General features: G+C 45.0%; 1 protein-coding gene across 1 annotated transcript in view; it reads right to left on the bottom strand.

Moving 5' to 3' along the window:
* Positions 1 to 298: 298 nt before the first annotated feature.
* The window catches only part of NME3 (NME/NM23 nucleoside diphosphate kinase 3), a 149,327-nt gene continuing 121,971 nt past the window's right edge, over positions 299 to 27,654 (bottom strand). Inside the window, exon 5 of the mRNA XM_085628363.1 lies at positions 299 to 1,305. Within this exon, the coding sequence (XP_085484489.1) occupies positions 1,188 to 1,305 (118 nt within the window). The 3' untranslated portion in view covers positions 299 to 1,187. The remainder of the gene's footprint in view (positions 1,306 to 27,654) is intronic.

Raw genomic sequence — 27,654 nt, 5'->3', positions numbered from 1 at the left:
GTCAATAGATATCATTAGGTAAAACTGCACGCACGTGATGGATATTGAAGTTCCTGGTCATGCATTAAGTGCAGAAACAGCACTATAGACCATGCCACCTGAGGTGCTGGTGTATGCTCCGTCTTCATCAACTACCTACCGTCTTTGCACCTTCACCTGTAAAAAAGCGAGCTCTTCTGTAGGCGATAAGATCACCATCTGTGTTCCTCAGCACCACACCCTGCTGCTCCCCTTCCTGATACCTGTCCAAAGGGTACTGACAAGCACAGAGGCCATGTAGGATAAGAAATTACAACAATTTTTTGTTTCTATGCACTTTCTTTTTATTACAAAGCAGATTGACAGAACTATAAAAGATACGTGTGAGCTGCAGTGTAAACAATCACTCCTGAGTAACAGCACATACTTACGTTTCCCAACTGTAAAAAGTGTATCAATTGCTCTGCTTCTGTAACCACTTCTACGCTCTAGAGAAAGACCCTGCAGTGGAGCTACCACTTAGCAGCAGTCCAATATGGACGGAGGCACACAGCACAGTGACACTACCCGGACTTGGAGTCCCATGGAGAGGTCAGGCGGTAAAGAGGCATCATCCATGTCTGTAGTCTGGAAACCTTCTGCTTGTTTCCGCTGGTTGGAAGAGGGTCAATATATTCCTTTGAAATGTGGTATTATTTACCACATACATCCTGTGGGTGGAACTTTCTCTTCAGGTCTACCCTGCAGACATAGCATGCTGTACAGTGTAACTAAGAAGGAAAACGATGGTCTTAGCAGTCTCACTGTGCATGATATCAGAGTACTCCTCGTTGCATATGTGAAGCACAAGGACGGCAGAGTTGGATTTTACAATTAATGATATGCAATTAAAAAAAAGATCCACATGATCATACACAAAAATACAACCCCATGATGCAGTCCTTAGTCAAAGGATTTCATCTTGGAATCCAGGCATGAATAGAAACTGTGAGATTGCGAATATTGAATGGCTAAGGCTCAAATTGTTTGCATTATTGTGTAGTCTATTTTTTTAACAAGTGCAGCTAACACTCTATTTCATGTCCTCATGCCAAAGAGATCCTCATAAAGCAGTGCCTAGACCTATGTATGCAGGCGCTACATGATTACTCTCCTCTTAAGAACACCCTTGTCGCTCAGTGTCGCTGCCACCACTCCAATCACTCGGCCTATTCATAGATCCACTGCTGGGCACAATCTTCCCAACAGACCAGCTCTTCCGGCTTGAACCACAGACTGATTTCCTTTCTTGCACTTTCTGTTGAGTCGCTCCCATGAATCACGTTCCTGCAAGACGAAATGGGGAAGGCGGTAAAGAATACAGCACTTTGGCAGCTTTTTAAATAGCAGTCTGTTCTGAAAGGGGGGGATTGCTTTGCTGTATGCTATCTTTCAGTTCCAAATCATTGCAACATGTGCGGTTATGCAGATTAGCTCATCAACTTCTGCTTGTGTAACCAAGCCCATCAATCGCTGTGTCTATTCTCATACCCATGATCTCTGCACTCATCCCCAAGTCGATCAATCTCTGCATGCTTACTAAAGCCCACTAACCTGCACACCTGCATTCAAGCCCTTCAACCTCTACACCTGTATGCAAGCCCATCAATCTCTACCAGTATGATGGGCTTGTATATCGGTGCGGGCCATGCTCAGACCCATCAATCTCTGCACACCCCATTAACATCTGCACCCCTACCCAAATGAACCAATATCTGCCCCACGGCGAAGGCTTCTGACCTCTGCACCTCACCCCTACCTAAGACTCGATCTCTACCCCCTAGTATCTGCTACACCAGCCATGGCACCCTCTCCCTAGTCAGTCAATATCTGCACCTGATCTGGAGTCTTTCAATGTCTGCGCTCACCAACAGGTACATCAACTCTGAACTAATTTCCTAGTAAATCATCTCTGCCCCTTTTCTATTGATCATAAACCTCTGTGTCTATCTCTTTGTCCATTAATCTAAATGGAACCCATTTAACAGTAGATGCTATTCCAACTGATACTTCTAACCACAGATTCCTCACCCTTTTAATTCCTCCAGTTGGCGTACTGGATTCAAACACTTTTTTTCAGAAATCGCTCCTGTACACCGAAATATAAAGGCACTGGACTCCAAGGCAACTCTTCCTCGCTTTTGGAGGTGATGGTGGAGAGCTGCTTTCAGATACCACTTTTGCCTACTGATGTCAGATACTTTACTTTGTGCCTTTTAACACAAATCGAGGACTGCTCTTGAATGTCTGTCTGTGTATTGAAGACCTCCAAAATTATTTTGTTAGTGATATGTGCCCTGAAAACTACAGGTTTTAAGCTGTGCTGCACCTGTGGGATACAGAAGTCATATTGCTAGTTTGTACTCTTTTGCAGCTTTTCCGAAGCAATTGAAAACATGACTCTTCGCTGGAAGCTTCTTTCTGTTGCTTTCTAGCACTTTGACGCCTTGGCATAATGCGCTTTATAAGTTTCTTTCCATCCCATTCTTTCCAAGTGTATGATCGGGGAGCAGGAGGCAAAGTTTTAAGTCACTTAGCATAACAAACGGAGAGCCCATCATGCTCTAAATCGTGGGTTGCTCCCCTTCAAGTCCTGGTCTTTGTACAAGTACCAGTCCTCGGATAAGTCTAAGAAGGAGTCTTTCCACAACACTTCTACTCCAGGGAGGGTTTGCATACCTGGTACTCAAAGGCACAACTCCTTGCCAGTTATCTGATTCGGATTCCATCATACAGCTGGAACAAGTGCTCACCAGCTATCCTCAGCAGAAGATAGAGGCCTTCAATGAGGCAATGTTGTAGGTCTTTCAGGCGATTCAGTGTCTCATTAAGTGCCTTCGAACCTCACAGAACCATCACAGACCCCAGCTGGACATTCACCTGTGTGGACTTTCCCAGCGCCACTGACCCTGTTTAGTATTTAGCCATGCCTCCACTTCCTTTCTGTCTATTATGATCAGGCCAACACTGGTTCTGGCTTCAGAGATGCCAGTCTCAGAGCTGAGGACAGTATGGACACATTGGCCAATGTCTCACTATGAGATCACTAAGGCACAGCCAGTGGTATGGGAAGGTTCTCCGGTAGTTACTCTACAACAATGTAGGTACCTTCAGCACCTAGACACCTTGTTAGGCTCATACTCAGATGTCTTGGAAATTCATGATGCTTCACAAAGTAGAGACGATGAAGAGGCAGACGATTTGCCCCCTCATCATAACAATGATGGATTTTATCTAAACCTCCCAAAAGTAGGTGGTCTTTAGCACTCACCAGAAATGCAATTGGCCTCCACATTTGGAGAGCCACCCCCAACAAGGAAAGAGGGCAGCAGAGGTGTGGCACAATATATAACTGCCTACTGTTGAAACTAAAGCTTTTTAGCCAACTGAACTCTTACCATTCTATACTAATGAGGTAACCCAAGATACGCCATATAACCTGGGTAACGTTTGGTGCAAACAACAATGTGGTCTGTTGGCAACAATTCTTTAACAAAAGTAAGTATGCAATAATATTTTTAGTAAGGTTTTTGGCACATCAATTAATGAAAGGAAACATACACAAATTTTTCAAATACAGACCACATTGTTGTTTGCACCAGACTGAAATCTTACAGCTGGGCCCTTCATCTTCAGAGCGTTTACTTCCCTTCAATGTAGCCCTAATACACACACAGGATGTGGCATAGACGAAGGTTTACTTTGTACTCCCGGCAAGTGCTGCATATCGAGGTGTCTCGGGCCTGCTCAGGGTGACTCAGCCTTATTGACTCAAAACTTCACCAAAAAGCTTTGTAGTGCAGGCTTCGGTCCGCAACGTGAATCAAAAGCCTTTGCCACTTAGAGAATCTAAATGCATTGATGTGCTAGGCAGTGAGCTTGGCTTTACTCTTTTTTAATGTAATCTTCCTGATAGGCATATACACCCATGCCTAATGAGACATGGCGAGTAAGATCTTGCCCGTCCTCTCAAAGGAGTTTCTATATACTTTTGCCTAGTCAGTATGCTAAGGACAGGATGCAGCAAAGTTACGCCCTGGACTGAACATCACAAAATGTGTAGGACACACTATGGGCACTATTATGATTACTCATCATCAGTGGGATCTCTAAAAATGTACCAGCATCTCTACCGACCTGCACATTGATGGTCAAGGCTGTTTGGTGAAAAGGCGGATTCAGCTCTCGAGCCTTCTGTACTCTACAGTTTAAGCTTCAAGGTTGCCTACCAGATGCACACCATCTTCAATGGGACTTCTGAGCATTTGTACTGCACTCCACCCACCTCTGCAGGAGGACCTACTGTCCTAGCAGGAGGGCCGGGATCTTCAAACAAACCTACATTTCCATGCACGGAGATTGAGTGGCGCAAGTTGAATAGATTCGATCTTGTCATAGAGGTAGTGGATATCATCTAGATGGTGCGCCATCAGTCCACATATTCCATCTTTTCTGGACTTTGGGTCAAGTTTGTGGCCAGGTGAAAAGACAGTAGTGCCAAATCATTGTAGGCTAAATTTTCTGAAATACTTTCATTTGTACCATCTATGGCCCAATATAGCCTTGCAGTGGGCACTGTTTAAAGTTATTTCTCCTTCACAACCTCTCTAAGTTTCCCTGTTTAAGTCACCAGTGGCGATGCGTTTTTTGAAAAGGCTTACATAAGTTTCCTCTCGCACCTTTAGTTATCCCGCAGTGGAAATTTAACTTGGGTCTAACATTCATTTTCAAGCCTATGCACAGTGGTTCATTTAGACTTATGATCCTCAAACTGTCTTCCTCACTGTAATTACTTCCAGGCACCATGTATGTGAACTGCAGGCGCTGTCAGTACAACCGCCATGTACTACCTTCTTTCCAGACATGTTGGTGCTTTGGACCTTTTGGCATCCTTTCAACCAAATGTTGTGGCACAGTTTATCACACTCCATGCCTTTTTCTTTCCGTGACATCCCTCCAAAGAGGATGGGAGCCTTCCCTGTTTGGACCCCAAGAAAGCCCTTAAGGATTGAACTTAGAACATTTAATGGATGACAACTCCTTGTGAGGGGTTTTCTGGTTTGAATAAGGGGAAAGTGTGGTATCCTTGATGTTTTCATATCTTTGTTAATAGCTTACAGGTATCCATTGACTTGGTTATGGAATGTTATGTAGGTGTAGAATGTAATGACATCTGTGTAGAATGTAATGACATCTGCTTGTTGATGTCAGTGTTGGTGTCAGTTGAAGACTACTGTTCTGTGGATGGGACCTTGGATGATGTATGTCCTGAATAAAGAAGATTGAAGACATATGAGAGTCAGCATCTTCTTCACACTGGCGACGATTGATGGGATCTTTTGCTCCTGCTCATACATCAACAGACTTATTATTTTTTTTTTACTTTAACCAAGGTCTCAACACGACGTTTCTCACTGCTCCGACCCGGCAAGGTATTTAATTTTGATCTCTGAGACTTTCATCTGAAGCGCTGCGCTGTTTCAAGCCTAACTCTTCTTGTTCTAATTTCGGCGATTTACTTCTGTGCTAAAATTCAAACTCTGAACCTTATTTTACGCTCTGCTTTACAAGCTCGTCATCCACTGACGATTAATCCTACTGCGAGTGCAAGGCTGTTACTGCGAGTGCAAGGCTAATTGAAGTACACGTATTTCGGCTAAATCTATTGAACTCGTAAACTTACTTCTAGGCCTGCCAGCTCGCGCTTTTCTCAGGCGTTGGTGTTTGAGCTCGAGGATCGTCCTTCGATCGAATGATGCCATTTCTTTGCTTGCGCTGACGTCAGCCTTTGTTAAGCAGAGGTTAATGGAACACTGAAGACGGACTCTATTTCCGTATTTCTGGGCTTCTGTCACGTCGTTCTTTGTCGCTTAGTTACGGCTTTCGGCAGCGTTTCATCGCAACAAACAACAAGCTTTGTTTACACGTTGCCTAGCAACTCTCGTGTAAAACAAGCTCTGCTTTCAAATTACTGCGACTCTCTCTGTGTTCGAGAGGCTTCCTGTGGCATGATATAAACAATTCCTAAAGTGAAGATGTCATTCTACAGACTGAACTTAATCGGAAGTTCTTGTTCAAGCTACTTTGTGCACGCAATTTGATATCTTCCCTCTGATGTGCACAGATTAATTTTTCAATCACGCTGATGTGCACAGCTCATAGAATAACTTGTTCAAATACTTGGAGAAGTGGATAACTTTACTATAATCGCTGCAGTGTGTATATTCTATTCTCAACAAGTGTTATTCACAAGTTTATTTACTTATTGATTTATTTATTTATTTATTTATTCTAAAATGCAGAATGTAACTTCCGCTCCATTTTTTCTTTCTGACCCTGGCGATCCACCTATTCGCTGGTCTAAGTGGAAAAAAGTGTTTTTAAATTATGCAAGAGTGTGTGGTGTTTCACTCAGTGCTGAGAGGAAGTCTGCACTCTTGTTACACTGTCTTGGCTCAGAGGGTCAAGACGTTTTTGAACATCTACCTGACTTGAACGAAGAAGAGTCTACAAATTTAAATGAGTTTGAGATAAACATAAAAAAACTTGATAAACATTATCTTCAAAAGATAAGCACAATTTTAGAACGCTATCAATTTGGAAAACGAACGCAAAAAGAAGAGGAATCGGTGGAAACTTATGTAACTGCTCTTCGGAAGTTGGGAGCCACTTGCAAGTTTGAAGATTCTCTGGAGGAGCGAATACGTGATCAGTTCATGCTTGGCTGCAACATAGAGAAAATAAAAGATGAGCTTTGGCAAAAAGATGATCCTGACCTTGATGAGGTCATAGCCATAGCAAAAAGAATAGAGCATTCCCTTGTTTGTGTTGAGACAATTAAAAAAAAAGAAAAGAGTGTTCCCGAAGAGAAAGTGCTTCATGTCAGTAAAAAACAGTCTCAATTCAAACCTTTACCCAAGTCTTCTAGCTCTCAACGTGCTTCCTCCTCTTCTCAAGGTTTTTCTAAAGTTAAAGTTGAGAGTAAGCTCAGGTGTTACAGGTGTAATGCTCTTGATCATCTAGCTAATGACAAATCATGTCCTGCGATTAAGTTTAAATGTCTTAGTTGTGGGAAGGTGGGTCATTTTACCAGAGCTTGCAATGCACAGAAACTGAACAAGGGTAAGCGTGTTAAAGAGATAATGGTAGAAGAGGAAAGTAACTCGGACTATGATGATGTTGACTGTGGGGAAGTTTATCTACCTAATGGTGATAAAAAATGTAAGGGTCCTCTAGACGATGTAAATGTGAACAGTTCTTGTATCAAAATGCTTTTTGATTCTGGGGCTAAGATATCATTAATACCAAAAGTGTTTTTTGATAAGGAATTGCGTGGTAAGGTCAAGGTATTTAAGCCTGACATCAAACCTCTTGCATATGGTGGACAGCCTATAAAACTGTTTGGGTACTTCTTAGGTGACATCGAATATAAAGGAAGGTTAACTGCAGGTAAGATTTACATCTCCTGCAGAGGCGACAGCATAATAAGTTGGTTTCATCAAGCAGATTTAGGAGTGTCATTAGCTCCTGGTTGTGACCCATGTATAGTTCTAAGAGATTTGGGTACTACTTCTAGAGTTAGTTCTCACGGCCCTGGTACTTTGAACTCCGTGTCTCTTAAAGATAAACCAGGTAATGCATGGCAGCTCCAATTTAAAAATGTGTTTAGTGATAAACTAGGTTGTCTCTCTGGATTCACTCACAGCATAACTCTAAAAGCAGAGGCAAATCCTGTTACGTGTAAAGTACGTAATGTTCCTTTGGCCATGCTAGAACCAATGCGTCTAGAATTAGAGAAATTAAGAAAGGAAGGTATCATTGTGGAGACTGAGGCATGTGAGTGGTTGGCTCCGGTAGTTTTGGCACGCAAGGCTTCCGGAGAGGTTCGTTTATGTGTGGACTTGCGCGCTCTCAATCGTGAGGTTGTACCTGATAAATATCCGTTACCCAACATTACAACCATGTTGACACAGCTTGGAGATGCTTGTGTTTTCTCGTCTTTGGATTTAAGGGCTGCATATCACCAGGTCAAAATTGATGAGAAATCCATGAGTCTTACTTCTTTCATAACCCCTTTTGGAACTTACAAATTTACTCGGCTGCCTTTTGGTTTGATTTCCGCAGCGTCTGTGTTTCAGAGGGTCATGGAGGATGTACTTGATGGGATTCATGGGGTAAAAATATACCAGGACGATGTGCTGGTTTATGGTTCCTCCCAAGAGGAACATGACCAACGGTTGAAAGCTGTTTTGCAACGATTTGCAGAGAGGGGTTTGACCTTAAGAGAAAATAAATGCAAGTTTAATCTTAAAGAAATTGATTATTTAGGTCACTGTCTAACGTCCACTGGGGTCAAACCCAAGGTGAGTCTGGTTAAAACTATAAGTGAACTACCGGTTCCAGAGTCCAGAGATGAGCTGGTTACTTTTCTAGGTATGGCGGAGTATTATAATAAATTTGTACCGCAGTTTGCTTCCCGTACACCTAATTTGAGATCTCTTTTAAAAAAAGGGGTCAAATTTATCTGGTCCTCCAAATGTCAATTGGAATTTGATGATGTTAAGGTGGCTCTTAATTCTGCTCCCTCTCTACAGAGTTTTGACATCACTTCAGACTCTATACTTGTTACGGATGCAAGCTCACGTGGTTTGGGTGCAGTTCTCAAGCAAGTCAGGAATGGGAAAGAGGTCACCATTCTTTTTCTCTCAAGAGCTTTGGTAGGTCCGGAGCTTCTTTATTCTGTAATTGAGAAGGAGGCACTGTGCATTTTTTGGGCAATCAAGAAGCTTAAAAAATTTCTTTGGGGTAATGCTTTTACTGTTCATTCGGATCACAAGCCGTTAAAGGATGTGTTTTGCAAGAAAAGTCTTGATGCAATCTCTTCACGGATTTGCAAGTGGGTAATTGCGCTACAAGACTTTGATTTTGTGGTCAAATATATACCAGGGGTTGACAATAAGGTTGCGGACTGTCTGTCCCGGCTAATTCCAACGCAAAATGAAGATAGTGCTGAGGATGTTGAGGACTCTTGGGAGGTTGACCAATTTAAGGTGTGTGAAGTTGTTGAGGGTGTTGTCACTGAAAGAGATTGGAGGGATGCCATGTCTGCGGATGTAGATTTGATAGAAATTTGTGGTTTAATTGCGGATGGTTGGCCTTTATTGAGAAATTTGAGTGAAAATGCTCGTAGGTATTGGAACGTGAGGAATGAACTGTCTGTGAGTAAAGGTCTGTTGTGGAGAGGGACAAGATTAATTCCTCCGTCTGTGATTAGGGGGAAAATCATTCATCTTGCACATCAAGGTCATCAGGGCATTTCAAAGACAAAAGAAAGAGTGCGTCTACATTTCTGGTGGCCTGGTGTAGATTTAAGTGTGGAACGTCTGATAAGAGATTGCACTGAGTGTAACATATCTGATAAGGTATGCAAAACCAGGGTACAACCTATGGTTATTCGTGAAGCACCTATTCGATGCTGGCAAGATGTAGCATTGGATATTCTAGGGCCTGTGTACAATAAGAGTGGCCAGTTTTTTGTTCTAGTTCTGATGGACATGTTCTCTAGATGGCCAGAAATAAAAGTTACACAGAGTATACAGACTAGTAATGTAACTAAGTTCTTGGAGGAGGTTTTTGGAAGAGAAGGGTTTCCTGAATCTTTGTTAACTGACAATGGGGTTCAGTTTGTCTCAAGTGATATGGAAGAGTTTTTAGCAAAAAAGGGCATTAAACACAAACGTTGCTCTCTCTATCATCCTGAATGTAATGGGATGGTGGAGAGATTCAACCGAGTATTGAAGGAGTCCATCCAGTTAGCCAAGGCGCAAGGGAAAGACTGGGTAGCTGGGATTCATGAGAGAGTCAAGGTTTACAGGATCACACCTCACTCCACTACCGGTGCTATTCCCTTTGAACTTTTTAGAGGTCGTACTCCTAATAGTGTACTGTTCCAGTCCTGGATGAGGGAGAAAGGGGCTGAGACGGAAAATTTAAGTAATGCTCAGATGCTAGCAAGACAAAGTGCCAAGTCCTTGCAAAGGAAAAGTAAGTTTGATGTTAGACATGCGGTAGCTCGCACCTGTGTAAATGTTGGTGATCGTGTTAGAGTGCGACTTCCTCATAAATTGGGTGCCTCAAAGTTCTCCTCTCCTTTTAAGGTTGTTAAACTTTTTAACAATGCGGTTAAACTTCATGATGGACGCATTTGGAACTTAAATAGGATATCACTGATCCCTAATAATCTACCTGAGTGTGAGGACAAACTTTCCAGGCTGGTGCCTAGGTCCATACGAAGGGATGATAGTGCTTCATTGCGTAAGAGCTCACGTGCTGTTAGAGTTCCTGCTGCTCTTCATGATTTTGTGTTAGATTGATCGGAACATTAAGAGTAGGTTTTCATGTGCTCTCACAGTTCCTGCTTTTCTCAATGATTTAGTGTTATTTTGAAACAATGTACATCCTTGTATTTGTCTTTTCTTTTTGTTGATTCGGGGGGAGGTGTGTGGTATCCTTGATGTTTTCATATCTTTGTTAATAGCTTACAGGTATCCATTGACTTGGTTATGGAATGTTATGTAGGTGTAGAATGTAATGACATCTGTGTAGAATGTAATGACATCTGCTTGTTGATGTCAGTGTTGGTGTCAGTTGAAGACTACTGTTCTGTGGATGGGACCTTGGATGATGTATGTCCTGAATAAAGAAGATTGAAGACATATGAGAGTCAGCATCTTCTTCACAGAAAGCTGTTTACAAATGGACCTTATTGAGAAGGACTGTCCCCTGCATAAAAATGTGCAATGTTTTGGCTAGGGAGCCGCCTCCTAAGGGCCTTGAATCTCATTCTTCTTTACCTAAAGCTGCCACTACAGCCTTAGCAGGTGTGTTCCTGTGCTGGACATCTGGCAGGTGGCTACATGGGCATCCGTTCACACCTTAATCAGCATTATTGCCTTGATTCACAAGTTTGCAAAGGGCATTTTGTTTGCTCAGTTGTGCAGGGTTTCCTGGTGTAGCATCCCCTATCCAAACTGTCCATCTTATGGGAAGTTCTGCTTTAGTATCTATTTTAAGGGTAAGGAATCTGTGTTTGGAAGTATCCATCAGAAGGAAAAGGTCTTATCTTCTGTAACACTCTTTCAGGTGGATACTTTACCTCCAGATTGCTCAAACTCTGCCTCCCCCTGTTCTGTGTAGAATTTAATGAGGCCCCATGCTAGCTATTGTGTGCAGAAGCAATTGCTGAAACAAATTCTGGGTCCAGTCTAATACTTGAGGCATAGGGGAATCCACAGTGGAGTTACTTGTATTGTATTGTATTGTATAAATATTTATATAGCGCACTGTGACCCTTCGGGTATCCAAGCGCTCCAACCAAACGAGATGTTTTAATGCTGAGGGGGGCAGAGTAGGGGGCATCATGCTACTGGGAAGAGCCAGGTCTTAAGGCTCCTCCTGAATTCTTACTTGCGAGGATCCCATCCCTTTTCTTACCCAGAATGCTTTGAAAACCTCAACCTTTAGCTAAAACCCAACATTTTTCTTACTTTTCTGTGAGGTTAAGTTCCAGAATCAGTGGAGATCCACAAACTTCTTTTCACTAATCATTCCCATAATTCGCTCAATAAAAACGGTATCACCCATACAAGAATAGATGAGAACTGAGACCATATGAAGTCAATGTACTATCACTGTGATCTTTGCATGGGCCATAGGTTAATTCATTGCTGTCTTAGTGCAGTCCTCACCCCATTTTATAAGGCCCTTCCCTAGAATAAAAGGGGCAGCAAGATTATCATGCCCTTTGGATGGGTCGGGCACAGCCCAATACCAAGATGGGCTGCATTCACCCAATTTTACTAAAAGAAATATCCTCCCAGGTGTATGGAGGGCTTTCTGCTTCTTCAGAGGCGCAAATCTGGTGTAAAGACCTCAAATCACCCCCAGAGACAGGTACTAGGACTGTTGTGCCCTTGTTCTGCGGGGGAGGAGAGGAGGCCACTCACAACCATTTAAAAAACACAGAATGACCTTTCTCTTGTAGCCTTTCTGCTCCTGGCGGGACGGACTGGTAATACTGCCAATCAGTCTAGAGGGTGAGGGCGGGGTATAGGAGCAAGAAGACTGTCATATCTTTTGGGGGAGGAGGGGAGCACAGCCCAATGTCGAAGTTGGCCTCGCCCACGCCATTTTAAAAATAAATTATCCTTCCCATATGTCTAATAGGCTTTTGGTGTCTAGTGGTGTTTCAGCCCACCCTGTGAAGTAGAAACATCTATTCTACACTTTTTGCAGTGGGGACAGGGCACGACGCTGGAGTGGGTCCCCTCCACCCCATTCATTTGTTTAAAAAACAATGACAGGACCTTCCCTATTATCTAGTGGGCCTTCTGCCTCCCCACCCCACAGCAATCCCTAAGCAGGTATCCACTAGAGAGAGGTACCGCTGGAAAGGGGAAATTGTGCCCTTTTTAGTGGTAACTCTCATGCACTGATCGGTGCCTGGAATGCATTTTCTTCTTTAGTGTGGGGGACAAACTATTCATGTCTAATGCACTAAAGATGTAATGTGGTGAACGTGAATGGTTTATCAACCACGTTAAAGTGGTTAAATGTGCCCTTAAACACATGGGGTGAAGCTTGTAAGAAGCACAAATACAGCTCCTGTCACTCTCTTGAGATTATCAATTCCACCTCTACATAGTTCCCTAGATTTTCAAAATCCAACAACCAATACCAATTTAGTAACAAATGATCATTACTTTTGTTCTGCTGTAGCCCACGCCTCAGCAGCAGGACACACCAACAATAATACCAGTGATCTAGCCAGCCCTCTCTCAAATAAAGTACTGAACAAGTCTTCCAAATACATAAAACACCAATGGACCCTCACATATAACACATAACCTACACAAAGCCCTCCTCATTTGTTTGCACACAAGCCCCTATTACAGCACACACTAGTCATACTTTATCCCCATAGAACCTTCACCCACTCAGGAATCTATCTCTCAAACGGAACCGCTCCCCCTTTCTTATACAGCTATCACCGCATCTTACCAGACCGCAATCCCACCCACAACATTCTCTTTATCCAACTCTTCCACACTTATTAACTCCTCAAACACCCCATGCCACGCCATTCATTCTCAATTGGAACTCTCCAAATGTCCACATCAATATCCTTCAATCCTCACTCTTTCTCAACGTCCTCTTGACCACTACAGATGAGCAGTCATCCTCATCTACTTAGTCTCATACACTCTCTTCACATCTTCCATCCATGAGCCATAATTCCCTCACCCACCTGCCTGCTCTGTTCCTCCTCCGATCTCTACGCTTGATCCTTATCATTGCTTTTCAAAGACAAAACAACACACTACCAACCCAACGTTCATCAGACAACAAAGACTCTTCCAACTGGAGCCTTCACATGCCATTCCCATGGCCCCAAACAGCCATTGTCACACTCTCTTCTGATCGATACAGATCCTCCACCTGCCACGAGAGGAGGCTCACAAACTCTCATGCTCATTACAGAAGAATTTTACCATCTTTCAACCTCTTGTCAATCACCAAATAACACAACACCTGCACACCCTACACTACACACACCCCAACACCACCAACCATTACTGGCCCAAACTACTCAATGCAAGATAAGGAATATGCTACTTACCAGTATGCATCTGTTCTTGGCATGTAGAGCTGCAGATCTACACACTTGTGCATAAATCGCCATCTGGTGTTGGGCCCAGATGTTTGCAGTTTGTTTTTCCTCTTGGAAAGTCTTTGGAAGTCACGAGGTCGGTGACTCCTCCCTTGGATCGTATAGCGCATGGGCTTCGGCTCCATCCTCAGATTGTTTTTCGCCAGCAGGGAAAGATGGAGCGTAGTAATAACAGTGAAGATGCCCATGTGTGTGTTATCTAAATAAGATAAACTGGAACAGATACAGGTAGCCGGGGAGGCGGGTGGGCGTGTGTAGATCTGCAGCTCTACATGCCAAGAACAGATGCATACTGGTAAGTAGCATATTCCGTTCGAGGCATATGAGCTGCAGATTACACACTTGTGCATAGATTATATAGCAGTACCCACCGTTAGCGGCGACCACCCGTATCTGTTGCAGTGGTTTGAAATAATGTTTTGAGTACAGCCTGGCCCACACTAGCTTGTTGCTTAGTTTGCACATCTACACAATAGTGTTTGGTGAAAGTGTGCGGTGTTGACCATGTAGCTGCTTTGCAGATATCATCTAATGGGATGTTTCCTAGAAAAGCCATTGAAGCCCCTATTTTACGTGTAGAATGGGCTTTAGGGGGAACGGATAGCGTTCGTTTTGCTTTATGGTAGCAAATCTGACTGCATTTGACATCCACCTAGCTATCCCCGACTTGGAGATGGGGTTGCCCTTGTGTGGTGGAGAGAAAGAGACAAACAGTTGTTTGGTCTTACGGAAAGGTTGTGTTCTCTCGATGTAGTAGAGTAAGGCTCGTTTGACATCTAGTGTGTGACGAGATCTTTCTGCAACTGTTTGTGGTTGCGAGAAGAATACTGGTAGTACTACAGATTGGTTTAGGTGAAAAGGAGAAATGACTTTGGGGAGGAATTTTGGGTTGGTACGGAGAACCACCTTATTATGGTGCATTTGTAGAAAAGGTTCTTGAATAGTAAATGCTTGTATCTCACTGACCCTTCTGAGGGAAGTGATGGCTAGAAGAAAAGCGGTTTTCCATGTTAAGAATTGAAGTTCACATTTGTGTAGGGGTTCATAAGGATGTCCCATTAGTCTGGTGAGAACGATATTTAGGTTCCACACAGGTGAGGGTGGCACTCTGGGGGGAATTATTCTTTTAAGGCCTTCCATGAAGGCTTTAATGGCAGGTACTCTAAAGAGTGAGAGATGTTGCCTGTTTTGTAGGTAAGCTGCTATGGCTGCGAGGTGTAGTCGAATGGACGTATAGGCTAGATTGCACCTTTGTAGGTGGAGTAAGTAGCCTATGATGTGTTGAATGAACACATTTAGGGGATCGATGGTGTTGTTATGACAATAGACAACAAAACGTTTCCACTTGGCGGCGTAGCACGCTCTAGTGGTAGGGCGCCTAGCTTCTTTGATGACGTTCATACAGTCAGGGGGAAGATTTAGGTACCCGAATTCTAGGATTTCAGGAGCCAGATCGCAAGGTTGAGCTGAGCTGGGTCCGGGTGTCTGATCTCTCCATGGTTCTGGGTTAAGAGGTGTGGAGAGAGGCATAATTTTTGATGCGGTACTACCGATAGTTCCAGCAGTGTGGTGTACCACGGTTGTCTGGCCCAAGTTGGCGCTACTAATATTAGTATGAGGGAGTGCTGTTGTAGTTTGCGCACCACTAGTGGAATGAGTGGGAGAGGCAGAAAAGCGTACGCAAAGCTGCCTGACCAGTTCATCTATATCGCATTGCCTTTGGACAATGGGTGTGGGTATCTGGGAGCGAACATGCGGGTGAAGTTCCCACTCGTGGAGTTGTTGTGTTTGTCTGCTGAGTAGATCTGCTATAGTGTTTTGTACTCCTGGGACATGTTGGGCTTTGAGAAAGATTTTCTGGGGTATGGCCCATCTCCATATGCTCTGTGCTAATTGAGAGAGCTGTGGAGAGTGTGTGCCGTCTTGTTTTTGAATATAATACATGGCTGTCATGTTGTCTGTGCGGATTAGGACTGCTTTGCCCGAAATTTGTGTTTGAAAGGATTTTAGGGCTAGGAAGATTGCTAGTAACTCCAGATGGTTGATATGGAGTAGCTTCTGTTGAGGTGTCCATTTGCCTTGCATGTTGAGATGTAATAGATGAGCTCCCCAGCCGGAGAGCGATGCGTCTGTTGTTAGTACTATCTGCTGAACCGGGTCCAGGAACGGTTGACCTTTGGAAAGGTTTGTGGTGGTCCACCACTGCAGAGAGCGATGGGTACGACCGTCTACCAACACCAGATCTGTTAATTGACCCTGGGCCTGGTTCCATTGGTGCGCTAAGCACTCTTGGAGAGGACGCATCTGGAGTCTTGCGTGAGGTACTATGAAGATGCAAGAGGCCATCATCCCTATTAGTTGCATGAACACCCGAGCTGGAAGGGAGTGTTGTGCTATGAATTTTGCGCGTAGAGCCTGAATGCTTGCAATCCTGGCAGGAATGGGGTAGGCGAGCGCTTTTGAGGTGTCTATAGTGGCACCTAGGTTTTGTTTTATGTGGGATGGTTGGAGATGGGACTTTTCGTGGTTTACCGTGAAGCCCAGCTGGTGAAGTAGCTGAATCGTGGTGTGTGTGTGTTGTACACACTGATTGTATAAACTGGCTTTATCAACCAGTCGTCTAGGTATGGGAAGACATGAATGTGTTGTCTTCGCAGATGTGCGGCCACCACTGCTAGGCACTTGGTGAATACTCGTGGTGCGGTAGTGACTCCGAACGGGAGCACTTTGAATTGGTAGTGTTGGCCGTCCACTACAAATCTGAGGTACTTCCTGTGAGCATTGTGCACTGGAATGTGGAAGTAAGCGTCTTTTAGGTCCAAAGTGGTGAGGAAGTCGTTTTGGGAAAGTAGCGGAAGTACCTGCTGAAGCGTCACCATATGAAAGTGGTCTGAGTGTATGTATTTGTTTAGGGGCCGAAGGTCTAGGATGGGCCATAGAGTCTCGCCCCTTTTTGGTATGAGAAAATATAGGGAGTAGACCCCCATATTGTGTTGGTTGGTAGGAACGTGTTCTATTGCCTCTTTGTCTAGGAGGGAGATTACCTCCTGCTTGAGTAGCCGCAGATGTTCTGGTGACATCGGGCGTTGCCTGGGTGGAATGTTTGGGGGGGTAAATGTTAGTTCTAGGCAGTAGCCTGACCGAATTATTTGTGTTACCCATTTGTCTGAGGTGATGGTAGTCCAGACCGGAAGGAAATGTTGGATTCTGCCCCTGACCGGAGTGTGATGGTCTGGGGGAAGTGGAGGGAAGTCATTGGGTAGGCGCGGTGGCAGAGCGGGCGGTGTTTGTTTTGCCTCTGCCTTTGTTATGTTGCCCCTGTAGCCGCCTCTTTGGTAACCCCTTGTAAAGGTGGACTGAGTAGGGGATTTGTATGAAGTGGAAGTGGTTTCTGAGGAGTAGCCTCTGGATGTGCTCCGAAAGGAAGAGCGGCGAAAGGAGTGTCTGGGAGGGTGAGATTGTAAGACTCCCATGGATTTTGCCGTGTCAGTGTCCTTTTTAATTTTCTCTAGGGCGTCATCCACTTTGGGGCCAAACAGATGTTCCTGGTCAAAGGGATGGTTGAGGATGAAGGCTTGTACCTCCGGTTTAAAACCTGATATCCGTAGCCTGGCATGGCGACGGAGGAGGACACTAGTATTGATAGCCCTAGAGGCTGTGTCTGGTGCATCTAAGGCACAACGTATGGAGGTATTGGTAATTGTTTTGCCCTCCTGAATTAGCTCATTGGCCCTAGCTTTGTATTTATCAGGGAGATGGTGCATTATGGCTTCTAGCTCGTCATAGTGGGCCCTGTCATACCCCGCTAGTAGTGCTTGTGTATTGGCGATACGCCATATATTGGCCGCTTGAGATGCAGTACGCTTGCCTGATGCGTCAGGTGGTGGTGCGTCACCTGACGCCTGGGTGTCAAATGTATCTAGGAGGAAATCCTCCTCCACTGGGTCGGTATGTAAATCTACCCCGTGGTAGTGTGCCGCCCTTTGCAATAAATGGTTGAACCCCAAGGAGACTTCTGGTGGAGAAGGTCTGGAAGGGTAAAGATCGTCTTGTGGGACGTTAGGGACATCAGGGATATTATAATCGTCCCATGGGTCTGGGGATCCTGTGGGAGTGGGGTCCCCTGTAGGTATATCTTGGGGTACATCCCCTATGTCGTCGTATGGATCCCCTTGATCATCATCATCCGGGGATGGGGTGGGGGAATGATGAGGTGGGGGTGGAGGAGGTGGAGGAGGGGAAGGTGGAGGAGGTGGTGGCGGTGGGGAAGGTAGTCTGAAAGGGGAGGTAGCAGAGTCCTTCCTTTTGAGAGGTGGAGGCGGAGCAGGTTTGTCTAACTGTCTCTTTTTGATAGAGAGCATCAAATGTCCAGTTTTGGGATCCTTAGTTAATGTTTTTTGTAAGGGATCCGGTGTGAATAGTTCTGGAGAGGTTGGTTCGTCCGTCGGCGCCGAAGGCGTCGGGCCGTTGGATTCTTAGGCTTGTCGGTGCTGGTTCGTTGTTTGGAACCATGCTTGGAAAGCTCCGATTGTTTAGTAGGCGCCGAGATGGATTTCGGCTTCGAAGTGTCGGTGCCGGTGGTCTTGTGGGCTTTTGTCGGTACCGAAGATGGGGTCGGTGCCGAGGAGCTGGGTCTCGACCACGAGTGTTTCGGTGTGGGTTCGGTGTCGAGATGGAGGCCGGTTTCTTTTTCGGTGCCAAAGAGTGTTTATCGGCTCTGACGGTGGGCTGGCTCGAGCCCGAGCCGCCTGAAGGCGTAATTGGCTTCTTTACCGGTCCCGAAGGTGCGGTGTGGGAAGCAGTGTCTTTGGTCTTGCTTAGGCCTGAAGGCAAAGGCGTGACCGAAGCCTTTTTCGGTGCCGGTGTGGGGGGGGGTAGAGTAGTACTCACGTCCCTCTGTGCCGGAGTGATGTCCTCCACATCTGAATCGTCAGCTTCGGATGCGCTGACAAGTCCCTCGTCCGTGTGTTGTTCTGGAGCGTCGACGCCTTCCCCGAAGATGTCGTCCGGGATCGCCGTCGAAGAGTGTGCCATGGTTCTTCTGGCTCTTCGGTCCGGAATCGATTTATTGGACCGGAAGGATTTACATGCCGGACAGTCTCGAGCCTCGTGTTCAGGGAAGAGGCAGAAGTTGCACACCTCGTGGAGATCGGTGTGGGGGAATTTGGACCCACATCGAGGACACTTTTTAAATGGAGTCCTTTCCATTAGCCAGGACCGGAGCTTGGGTACGCCCGAAGGCCGCCGTCGACGACTGGAACCGAAGGTCTTGCCGATGAGAGGCGCGTTGAGTGGGGAGATCGCGATCGAAAACAATACCGCGAATTGGGGTGAGGATTGCGCGTCGATCGACGAACTGGAAGCTGTTCGGAACCGGAGCGCGAAGATTACAGCCGAGCCCGATGGCGGAAAAAAACAATCTGAGGATGGAGCCGAAGCCCATGCACAATACGATCCAAGGGAGGAGCCACGGACCTCGTGACTTCCAAAGACTTTCCAAGAGGAAAAACAAACTGCAAACAATCGGGGCCCAACACCAGATGGCGATCTATGCACAAGTGTGTAATCTACAGCCATATGCCTCGAACATATCTTTCTACAATACTGGAATCTCCTGTGTCTACCTCAGTTCAACCGTCTTTAGCATCACCCTTGCTAACTCAAACTAACAACATAGAGTCTAACACAGGACTAACATCAATTGCTGCTTTCGAAGCTCTCAAAGCAGACTGGAACCTTCTCCCACCACCACCAACAGACACGCTTTTCACATACCTGATACAGAAATGAAATTTAAATATCTCACAGTCATCAAATGAATCTATTCATCACCCATGTCTACCACTTAACCTTTGCTTAGCCATAGCAGAAAAGTACACAAACACACATACATACATACACACTTCAGGCAAAAGACCCCTCTATCCATGACACAAAATAACCAGACTCAATGTACTCTAATGGTCGGATTAAGCCTATTAAGTCACTACTGAGTCTATTTGAACAATAAAGTGTTAAATCAGATCCCACTGTATATACCACAACACTATCCTATACTAACTCTAGAGACATTACTCCTCCAGACACTCCACACCCTTCAACTCCCTGTAATACAATTGATCAATGAATACATCTTTATTCCGTTTAAAACAAGTAAGCCATAAAAGAAAAACAGTACAGTACAATACAAAATCCAACTAGGTGAGCTAAAATCGAGTGCATGATTTACTACATTTTGGAACAATCCAAGCATCAGTTAAAAACAATTAGGATGCTAATACAACACAGAATCCATTACATCATTCTAAAATCTTGGAGTTTCTCGTTCTAATAGCAGCATTTAAAGAAACTTGCAGCATAAAAACAAGATCTGAAAAGAATCAACATAGTGGCGGGTACATAATTAATGAAAAAGTGGTTCAGACATGACAATAAAGTTAGTAATACAATCAGACAAGAAGCACCTCATACCGTTTCTTTATTACCAATGCCCTACTAATACAATTTAAAACTGAATGATAAATCTCTATTGTGGACAGATTTTGCAAAAACAACAAAGCTTCCTGGTGTTGTCTCAGTTTTGATCTGCGGAGAACGGGGATCACAAGAGTGCCTAGGCATTGCATATAATGAGCAACACATTATACAGTGACGTGCTTTTATTTATAACATTATTACAATGACACGGGGGTAGATCATGTGACAAAACACATTGCAAAAGGAATGCTGCCTTAAAATGAATGAAACTCAATCTAAAAATGCAAGATAGCAACAGTAGGTGGAGTTTGTAATTCAGCATAAGTAAGGTTCCAAATTCCTTGTAATTAAAACCAGAGCATATCTTGTTACTGACACCAAGGCCTGGACTCTCTACAACCTCATATCCCTGCGATAATTAAGAGAATTTTGCCTGACTTCCTCTTAGCATTTTGGAGCTATCGCTTGAGGGTTTTCAAACAAATCTTTCCGGTCTATAGCCTCAAAGGTTTTCTTTAGGTATGAAAAGCAGGGAATCTAGTCAACCCCATCCAAAGACAGACTATAAGAGATGCAGGTTTTAACCAAAGCAGCCTCCAGATTCCCCCAGGACTTGATCCACAACATAAGCGAACCAAGACCCATCAAATCCTCAAAATATGGGAGGCCTAATTCCATGTGACAAATAAAAGTGGCCGACCCCTTGGGGACTGCTAGAAGCCTGCAAGTCAAGCAATTTTCTACACGTTGAAGGATTCCCACATCGGTATAGCCCCACAAACCCACTCCATATAACCCAACTGATATACATTTGCTTTTGTATAGGCTAGCCATCTCATAATAGATTTTTGACATGGTCTGTTGGAAAATCTAAAAATGTCCTCGATATATCTACTAAACTGTTGCTAATATACAGTTAGGAGAGACTTCCATTTAAACAAAGCCCTAAACAAAATCCCCAGGTAATTAAAATCCTTCAACTTCTTCATTTGTATTTCCCACATGAAAAATTGTTTTGACCTCGTACTTGATTGCCATAAGTCATAATAAGTGATTTAGAATGATTCACTTTTAAATCCAGATCTTCTATATAAGAGGAGAAGGAGTCCAGTGAGACCTGGAGGCAATTTGCTGTACGGGCAATCAACACTGCATTATCTAAGTACAGCAGAATTAATATAGATTGCCTTCCCATTATGGGGGGAGCAGTGTCCTTTCCTACCTCGGAGAGATGTTTGTCAATCCCATTTATATAAAGGAGGAAGAGAAAGGGTACTAGAATACACCTCTGTCTCGCACCCCGAGTAGTTCTAATTCGTGAGGCAGTTTCCCCCTGGATGCCATTAACAAACTCTGACTGTTAGGTCCTGGTGTAGCTTTTAATTAGATCAGATTCTACCCCCATGCTTTCCAACCCAAAGTTTGGATCAGTTTACCAGATCAAAAGCATTAGATAAATCAATGAAGACCAAGTGAAGGGCACCCTTTTTGGTCATTACATATTTCCCCGCTATCATATAAAGGTTAAACATTGGTCTATGGTCCCAATACCTGGTCTGAAACCAAATTGAACATTGAACAGAATCTTATTTTCTTCAGGCCACGTTTCCAAGCCTGACCGAAGCACTCTTCCTAAGAACTACACTCTATGATCTAGCAGAGAAATAGGTCTGTAGCATGCTCGTAAATCGCTATTTGCTTTTTTTTTTTTTATAGATCAACACAATTATAGCTGTCCTCCAAGAGTCAGGAATTGGACCCGTCGCAGTGCTCCTGAACAAATTAGTTAACAAGAGTGCCCATAGGTCAGTATTAGATTTAAAAATGTCTGCTGGGATGCTATCTGGGCCTGAGCACTTTCCAAAGGCCGCATTTGCGGATAGCAGCGGCTACTTAATTGTTCTCTATTACTATTTGGTGGGCATGTGCTTCTTTTCCGTGCATCTAGGTTTCATTTTCTGCAGTGATGGGTAATAACTGCCCCTCGCCTGAATGAAAGATTTCAGAAAAGTGGGCCACCCATACATCTGATAGAATCAGTGATTCTAGCTTCGGGAATCTTGATCTGTAAAGAAAGGGTGATTAACTATCTGCCATAACAGATTATTATCTCTTATCCTAGCAGCTACTGAGCTATCCTCCCAAGTTTTATCCCGGATCCCCTTCTTCCTTTTCTCTAAGATAATTTTAAATGACTTTCTTGCTGCTCTAACATCAGCTGTAGACTGTGGATAAGTCTTCAAAATTGCCTTTAGCTGCTTATGCGCAGAAGTGCAAGTAGTATTAAACCATCTGTGTGGCAGCCTTTCAGTCGCGAGTTTGACTGAAGTTAACTTGTCGGAAATAGACCTACAAATATTACCAAAACCCGCTAAAATGGAGTAACGGGGGCATGGCCAGGAAACATGGCAGAAAGAAAGTGAGCTCCCATTCCAGCCACGAGAAACTATCCTGTAATTCCTGATCCGAGGACATCTGACATTCACCTTTCCCCTCTAGGGGTAGCAGTGGCTGGCCCACAGCACTCTTCGGTGGCCGTAGATACCCCATGGTGCGAACTATGGGGCTCAGAGAAGGGACAGCGGAGGTGTGGCCCAATCCCATAGACGTCGATCACACAGAGACATGCCTCGGCCTGTAAGTGTATCCTGCTGCACGTCAACAAGCCTCTGAACGCTGCGCATCCTGGCACAACCAGCCGCTGCTCCTGACACCCAGCCCCCCTGAGCCCCAGCACATCTAGTGGTAAACAAGTCCCGAAGGCAACACCACCGCTGACCGGCCCTTCGAGATATCTGCCCCAACCCCTAACTTGGAGTGCGGTGTGGTGGGCTCTGGTGTCATCAGAGCTGGTGAGGATGCCCCAGAGGGATTGGGGGCCTTACGTTTTTGTGTGTGCCAACTGCAAGTAAACAAGGCGAAAGGGCCTAGGTGGAGTCCCCCTACAAGGAGCGGTTTACCAGAGGCATACTGGCAACCCTGCCTTTAAGATGGCGGCACCAGCACAGTGTCTGCAATTAGCGGCTGCTTTTTGCGGGTCTGTGGTGCTGTTTTCTCTACAGAACAGCGCTTCTGCGTGACACGACTGACGGGCAATAAAGAGCCCACATGACAGCTCCCTTTGCTGGGCGGGCCGTGTCTTACAGTTCCTGACTGTGCCTTTTCTCACGTGGCGCAGTTGGGGTGCTGCAGACTGGGACACTTTGATACCCCAGGCCGCAGCACCAACAACTACACCCCATGAAAGTGAGCTCTCTCCCATGGTGTGGACGGGTGCCACAGGGATCGATCACTGGGATGCGTAGTGCAGAAAGAGGTCACATCTACCACCACACGTGTATACCAGGAGAGGAGGCCCTGAGATGGGGGAGGTGTTGGTGGCTTCCTGACCCAAGAGTGACTGGAGTTTACTGCCGCTGGGCTCCATCACTGATGATCCCGCGGGATGTCCCAGGGCAAGCCTGAAGGGACTTCACTACTCCTCCTTGCCTCCACTGACAAAGAATCATCCTCCCATGTGGCGCATACATCACTATGGGTAAGGACACACCTGTCCGTGCTCATATGACAAACACCACAGCACAATATACCACCCCACGCAAACCCACCCAGAGGATAACGAAGCAAACAGGTGCACCCGACACTAAGGATCTGCCAGATGAAGACAAAGAGCCATCTATATCTGACTTGCTGGCAGCCATACAGGGGTCCCGTACAGCACTCAAACATAAAATCATAATCATAAAATCAAAGCTATCACAGATGACATAATCATCTCCTGACCGACTTGAGAAAAGTCTCCGACAAAGTCAAACCAGCAGAGAGCAAAATAAATAAATACAGGTCGCAGTCCTCAAACCCCAGATGGCTCAGATAACTACATTGAGGCTAGACAGGCGGGCTAAAGATGCAGAGGGTCGCTCTCGTCAAAATAACATCAGGGTTCTGGGATTCCCTGAAAGAGCGGAGGGGTCATTCACAGAACAATTCCTGGAAAATTTAGTGGCGAATGAACTCGAGCAAAAGGGCTTGTTCAAACTCTTTGTGGTTGAAAGGGGCTAATCGGGTGCGGGTGCAGGTCTTGTGACCTGGTACGCCCCCTCGTGCCATCATGGAAAAGATCTTTACCTACTGCGACAGAGACTGCATCCTTCCTACTGCCTGAAAACACCTGGTCCCTTTGCCAATACCAAGATTGCAGTTCACCCAGACTACACGAAAAGTGCAGGATATGTTAAACAGAAACTGAAGGCGCATGATTTTTAGGTACATGCTCTTATACCCTGCGAGGCTCAAAGTCCTTCATCAAGGGAAAGACCATTTTTTTGAGTGCCCGGAGGAGGTGTAGGAATGGCTCGAACGTCTGAGGAGATAACAAGGGCTCCAGCTAACGAAGGACAAACTGAACACGTTCCCGGAGAACTGCATGTCACTTGAAGATACTTGAAGTATGCTCAGTCACAATGCTATGATTGTTGGCTGCACTAATTTATGACCCTGGGTCATGGAAGTGTATTGGAGGGAAGCCAGATGTATATCTGTTCTTTTATCTAGGATGGGAAGCATGTTGGAAATGATACTGCTGGAGGTCAGTCAGACAGCGCTGGTGGTTATAGCAACAGACACACTAACTTATATGTTGATAACACGGGCCGTATGAAGCATGGTTAGCTGAAAGACAGTTGATTAGGGTGCCTGGCTTAGTGGCTGACCGAATGTTTGTTCAAGCCAGTCCCAGTTGAACAGGCGTTGATGCTATGCGAGTCCTGGGACACGCACTGGATGGGCATGAACGGGCGATTGGTTGCACCATGTTTGTCCGTGGGTTGGTGGGAGCGGTATGGTTTGCATTGTTTGGTTGACTTAGTAGTTTGTCAGCAGCGGGAAAGCACTGCATGGGTTAGAGGGTGGTACACACTACTACAGCAGATTTGGGATGCGGGTTGAACACTGGTTCCTCACCTGGAATGTTTGACATCTGGTGACTTACATTAAACTCCACAGAGTACTCCCATTTCTCAAATGCCACAACATTGGCATAGCATAGCATGCCTGCAAGAAACGCATTTAGATGACTCGGGAGTCTTTAGATTAGCCAAAAACTGACAGGGCCAGATCTACCATGCCTCCTAATCTACGTACGCTAGGGTAGTGTTGATCTGGGTGGTGCCTTTCTCCCTCACGTATATGGAGGTGATGTGGAGTGCAGGTATGTCCTGATACCGGGCATGCTAGACAGTCATGACTTAAAGATCCTAAACTCCTATGGCCCTAATGTTGATGACCGCAAGTTCTTCTTCACTATACAGGACCTAATCACGCATGAGGTCCACCTGCCCCTTCTTTGGTTAGGGACTTTAACAATATATTAGACCCAGACCTGGGCAGAACCCCCACCAGGTATCTCAGAATCAGGGTTGCTCACACACGTAAATTACAGCTACAACTGAACATTGACAGGGTCTTGGGTGCATTACGGTCATCCGTGACCTTTTGGAACACGCTGCCCCTTGATTTGATGGTAAGGATGGCCATAGCTAAAATACTCATTCTGTCCTCTCCCTTCTAGGGTCTTCAAGGAACTGAACTCCATTCTTACCTTGCTACTCTGGGCAGGTCGGTGCTGCAGGGTGGCCTTGTCGACAATGTCCAGACAGTACGAGGACGTAAGGACCGGAAGTCCACTGCCTTGATTTGTATTACTACACCTCACATCACCAGCATGCAACATGTTAGTTTGACCATAATTAAGAAAAAAGACTATTGTTTGGCAGCTTATTTATAGACCGGCTTCCGGAACTCTTGATTGAGGGGGTCTGGGTTCTCAACGGAATTCCAATACATAGTCCGACAGACAGCAACCCTTTGGCAAAGATTTGCCCAGGTAGTCTTGAAACGAACTCCATTCCATAGGGAACTAAGAGTCTGGACATTAAAACCGGTCAGACAGATGATGGACAACATGTCCTTCAGTGTGTGGCAGGATGTGGGGATTCACCTGCCTGGGAGACTTATACCCAGAGGAGACATTCATTTCCTTTGAGGAGGTCTGCCAAGAATTCGCTCTTGGGCCTGGACACTTTTTACATCACACTGGCCTGGCTGATCTCGCTAGAGCGGTCCAACCATGCTACCCTATAGTGCTTGAACCCACACAAACCCTAGGTATCGTTTTAACTTGTGGCTCCGCTCACCACCTTATTGCAGTACTGTAGATAACCATTCTTGCCGATGCGGTGGGGTCACCCCGCGGGCCGTGCAGCTTGGGAAATGGATCGGGCAACTGGACACGGGTCAATGAGCTCATACACTCAGTCTCATGTAACACCCACTTTCAATTGATTCATTACAATTTCCTTCACATGACGTATCGTACACCCAGGGACCTACATCAAACATCCTCAGCTCGACCTAATAATTGTTCCCGTTGTAACGCAGACAATGCAGATTTTCTACATTTAGCTGGGCAGTGCCGATAGGTACAGGACTTTTGAACTCAGGTGGTTGAAGACATCCACAGGGCCACGCATCAGTGTATGTCTCTTACTCCACAGTGTTGTCTGCTGGATAACATTAGGCATGTGAAAGGTAAGAAGATGCCATATAAATTCTTACAATTAGTATTACTCTTAGCCAGACGGAGGGTAGCCATTACATGGATGGGGCAGATAGCACCCAAGATTGCGCAGTGGTATAGGGATGTCATGGAGTGGACTTAACCGGAGGAGACGCATATGCTGACTAGTAGGCATGATGAAAAGGTTTCGGATGATATGGCTTAATGAAGAGACCTCTGTACTACTCTGCTAGATACTCATTCTGAAATTGTGTCCAATGATAGCACTGATACGAATGACTGAAAATAAGAGGCTTGGCCCGGGAATTTGGGGAGAGCGTGGAATCGCTTGATTGCATGCCACCCAGAAAGAGTGTAGTGCACGTGCGGCACACGTGTTCTCACTAATACGGACAAGTAAGATTTATTGCCCTTGGATTACCTGTCAAGATAATATCTTGCATTGCATGTGTATGCTTACTCGCCTTGCATATCGCCGTCTGCTAATAAAGTGTTTTTTTTTTTAATGGAGTAACCGGAGTCCTCCAACAGGTGAGTTAAAAAGGAGTCCAAATTCTTATGCACATTCAGGCCACTGGATCAACTTTAGCCCAATTTTCTTTTCAACCATTATTTTTAGAAAACTTTATTTTGGAGTATTTATTCCTTGGAGGCTTTTTTTATCTGATGGTTTAACAATATAATAAGTGAATTATGATCACTCTCGCACGTTGCAACAATTCTAAATTCGAGGAGGAATGGTGCCAAATACGCTGTTATAAGGATGTAATCTATAGTACTTCCTCTGAAACTTTTAAAGTCAGGAGGCATCTTTTCTCCTTACCAACAAGGTAAACATTAAATCGTACTTCAA

Source organism: Triturus cristatus, chromosome 10 (genome assembly GCF_964204655.1).
Source record: "Triturus cristatus chromosome 10, aTriCri1.1, whole genome shotgun sequence".
In the NCBI taxonomy this organism is placed as follows: Eukaryota; Metazoa; Chordata; class Amphibia; order Caudata; family Salamandridae; genus Triturus; species Triturus cristatus.
This window is presented reverse-complemented; position numbering and strand designations above follow the sequence as displayed.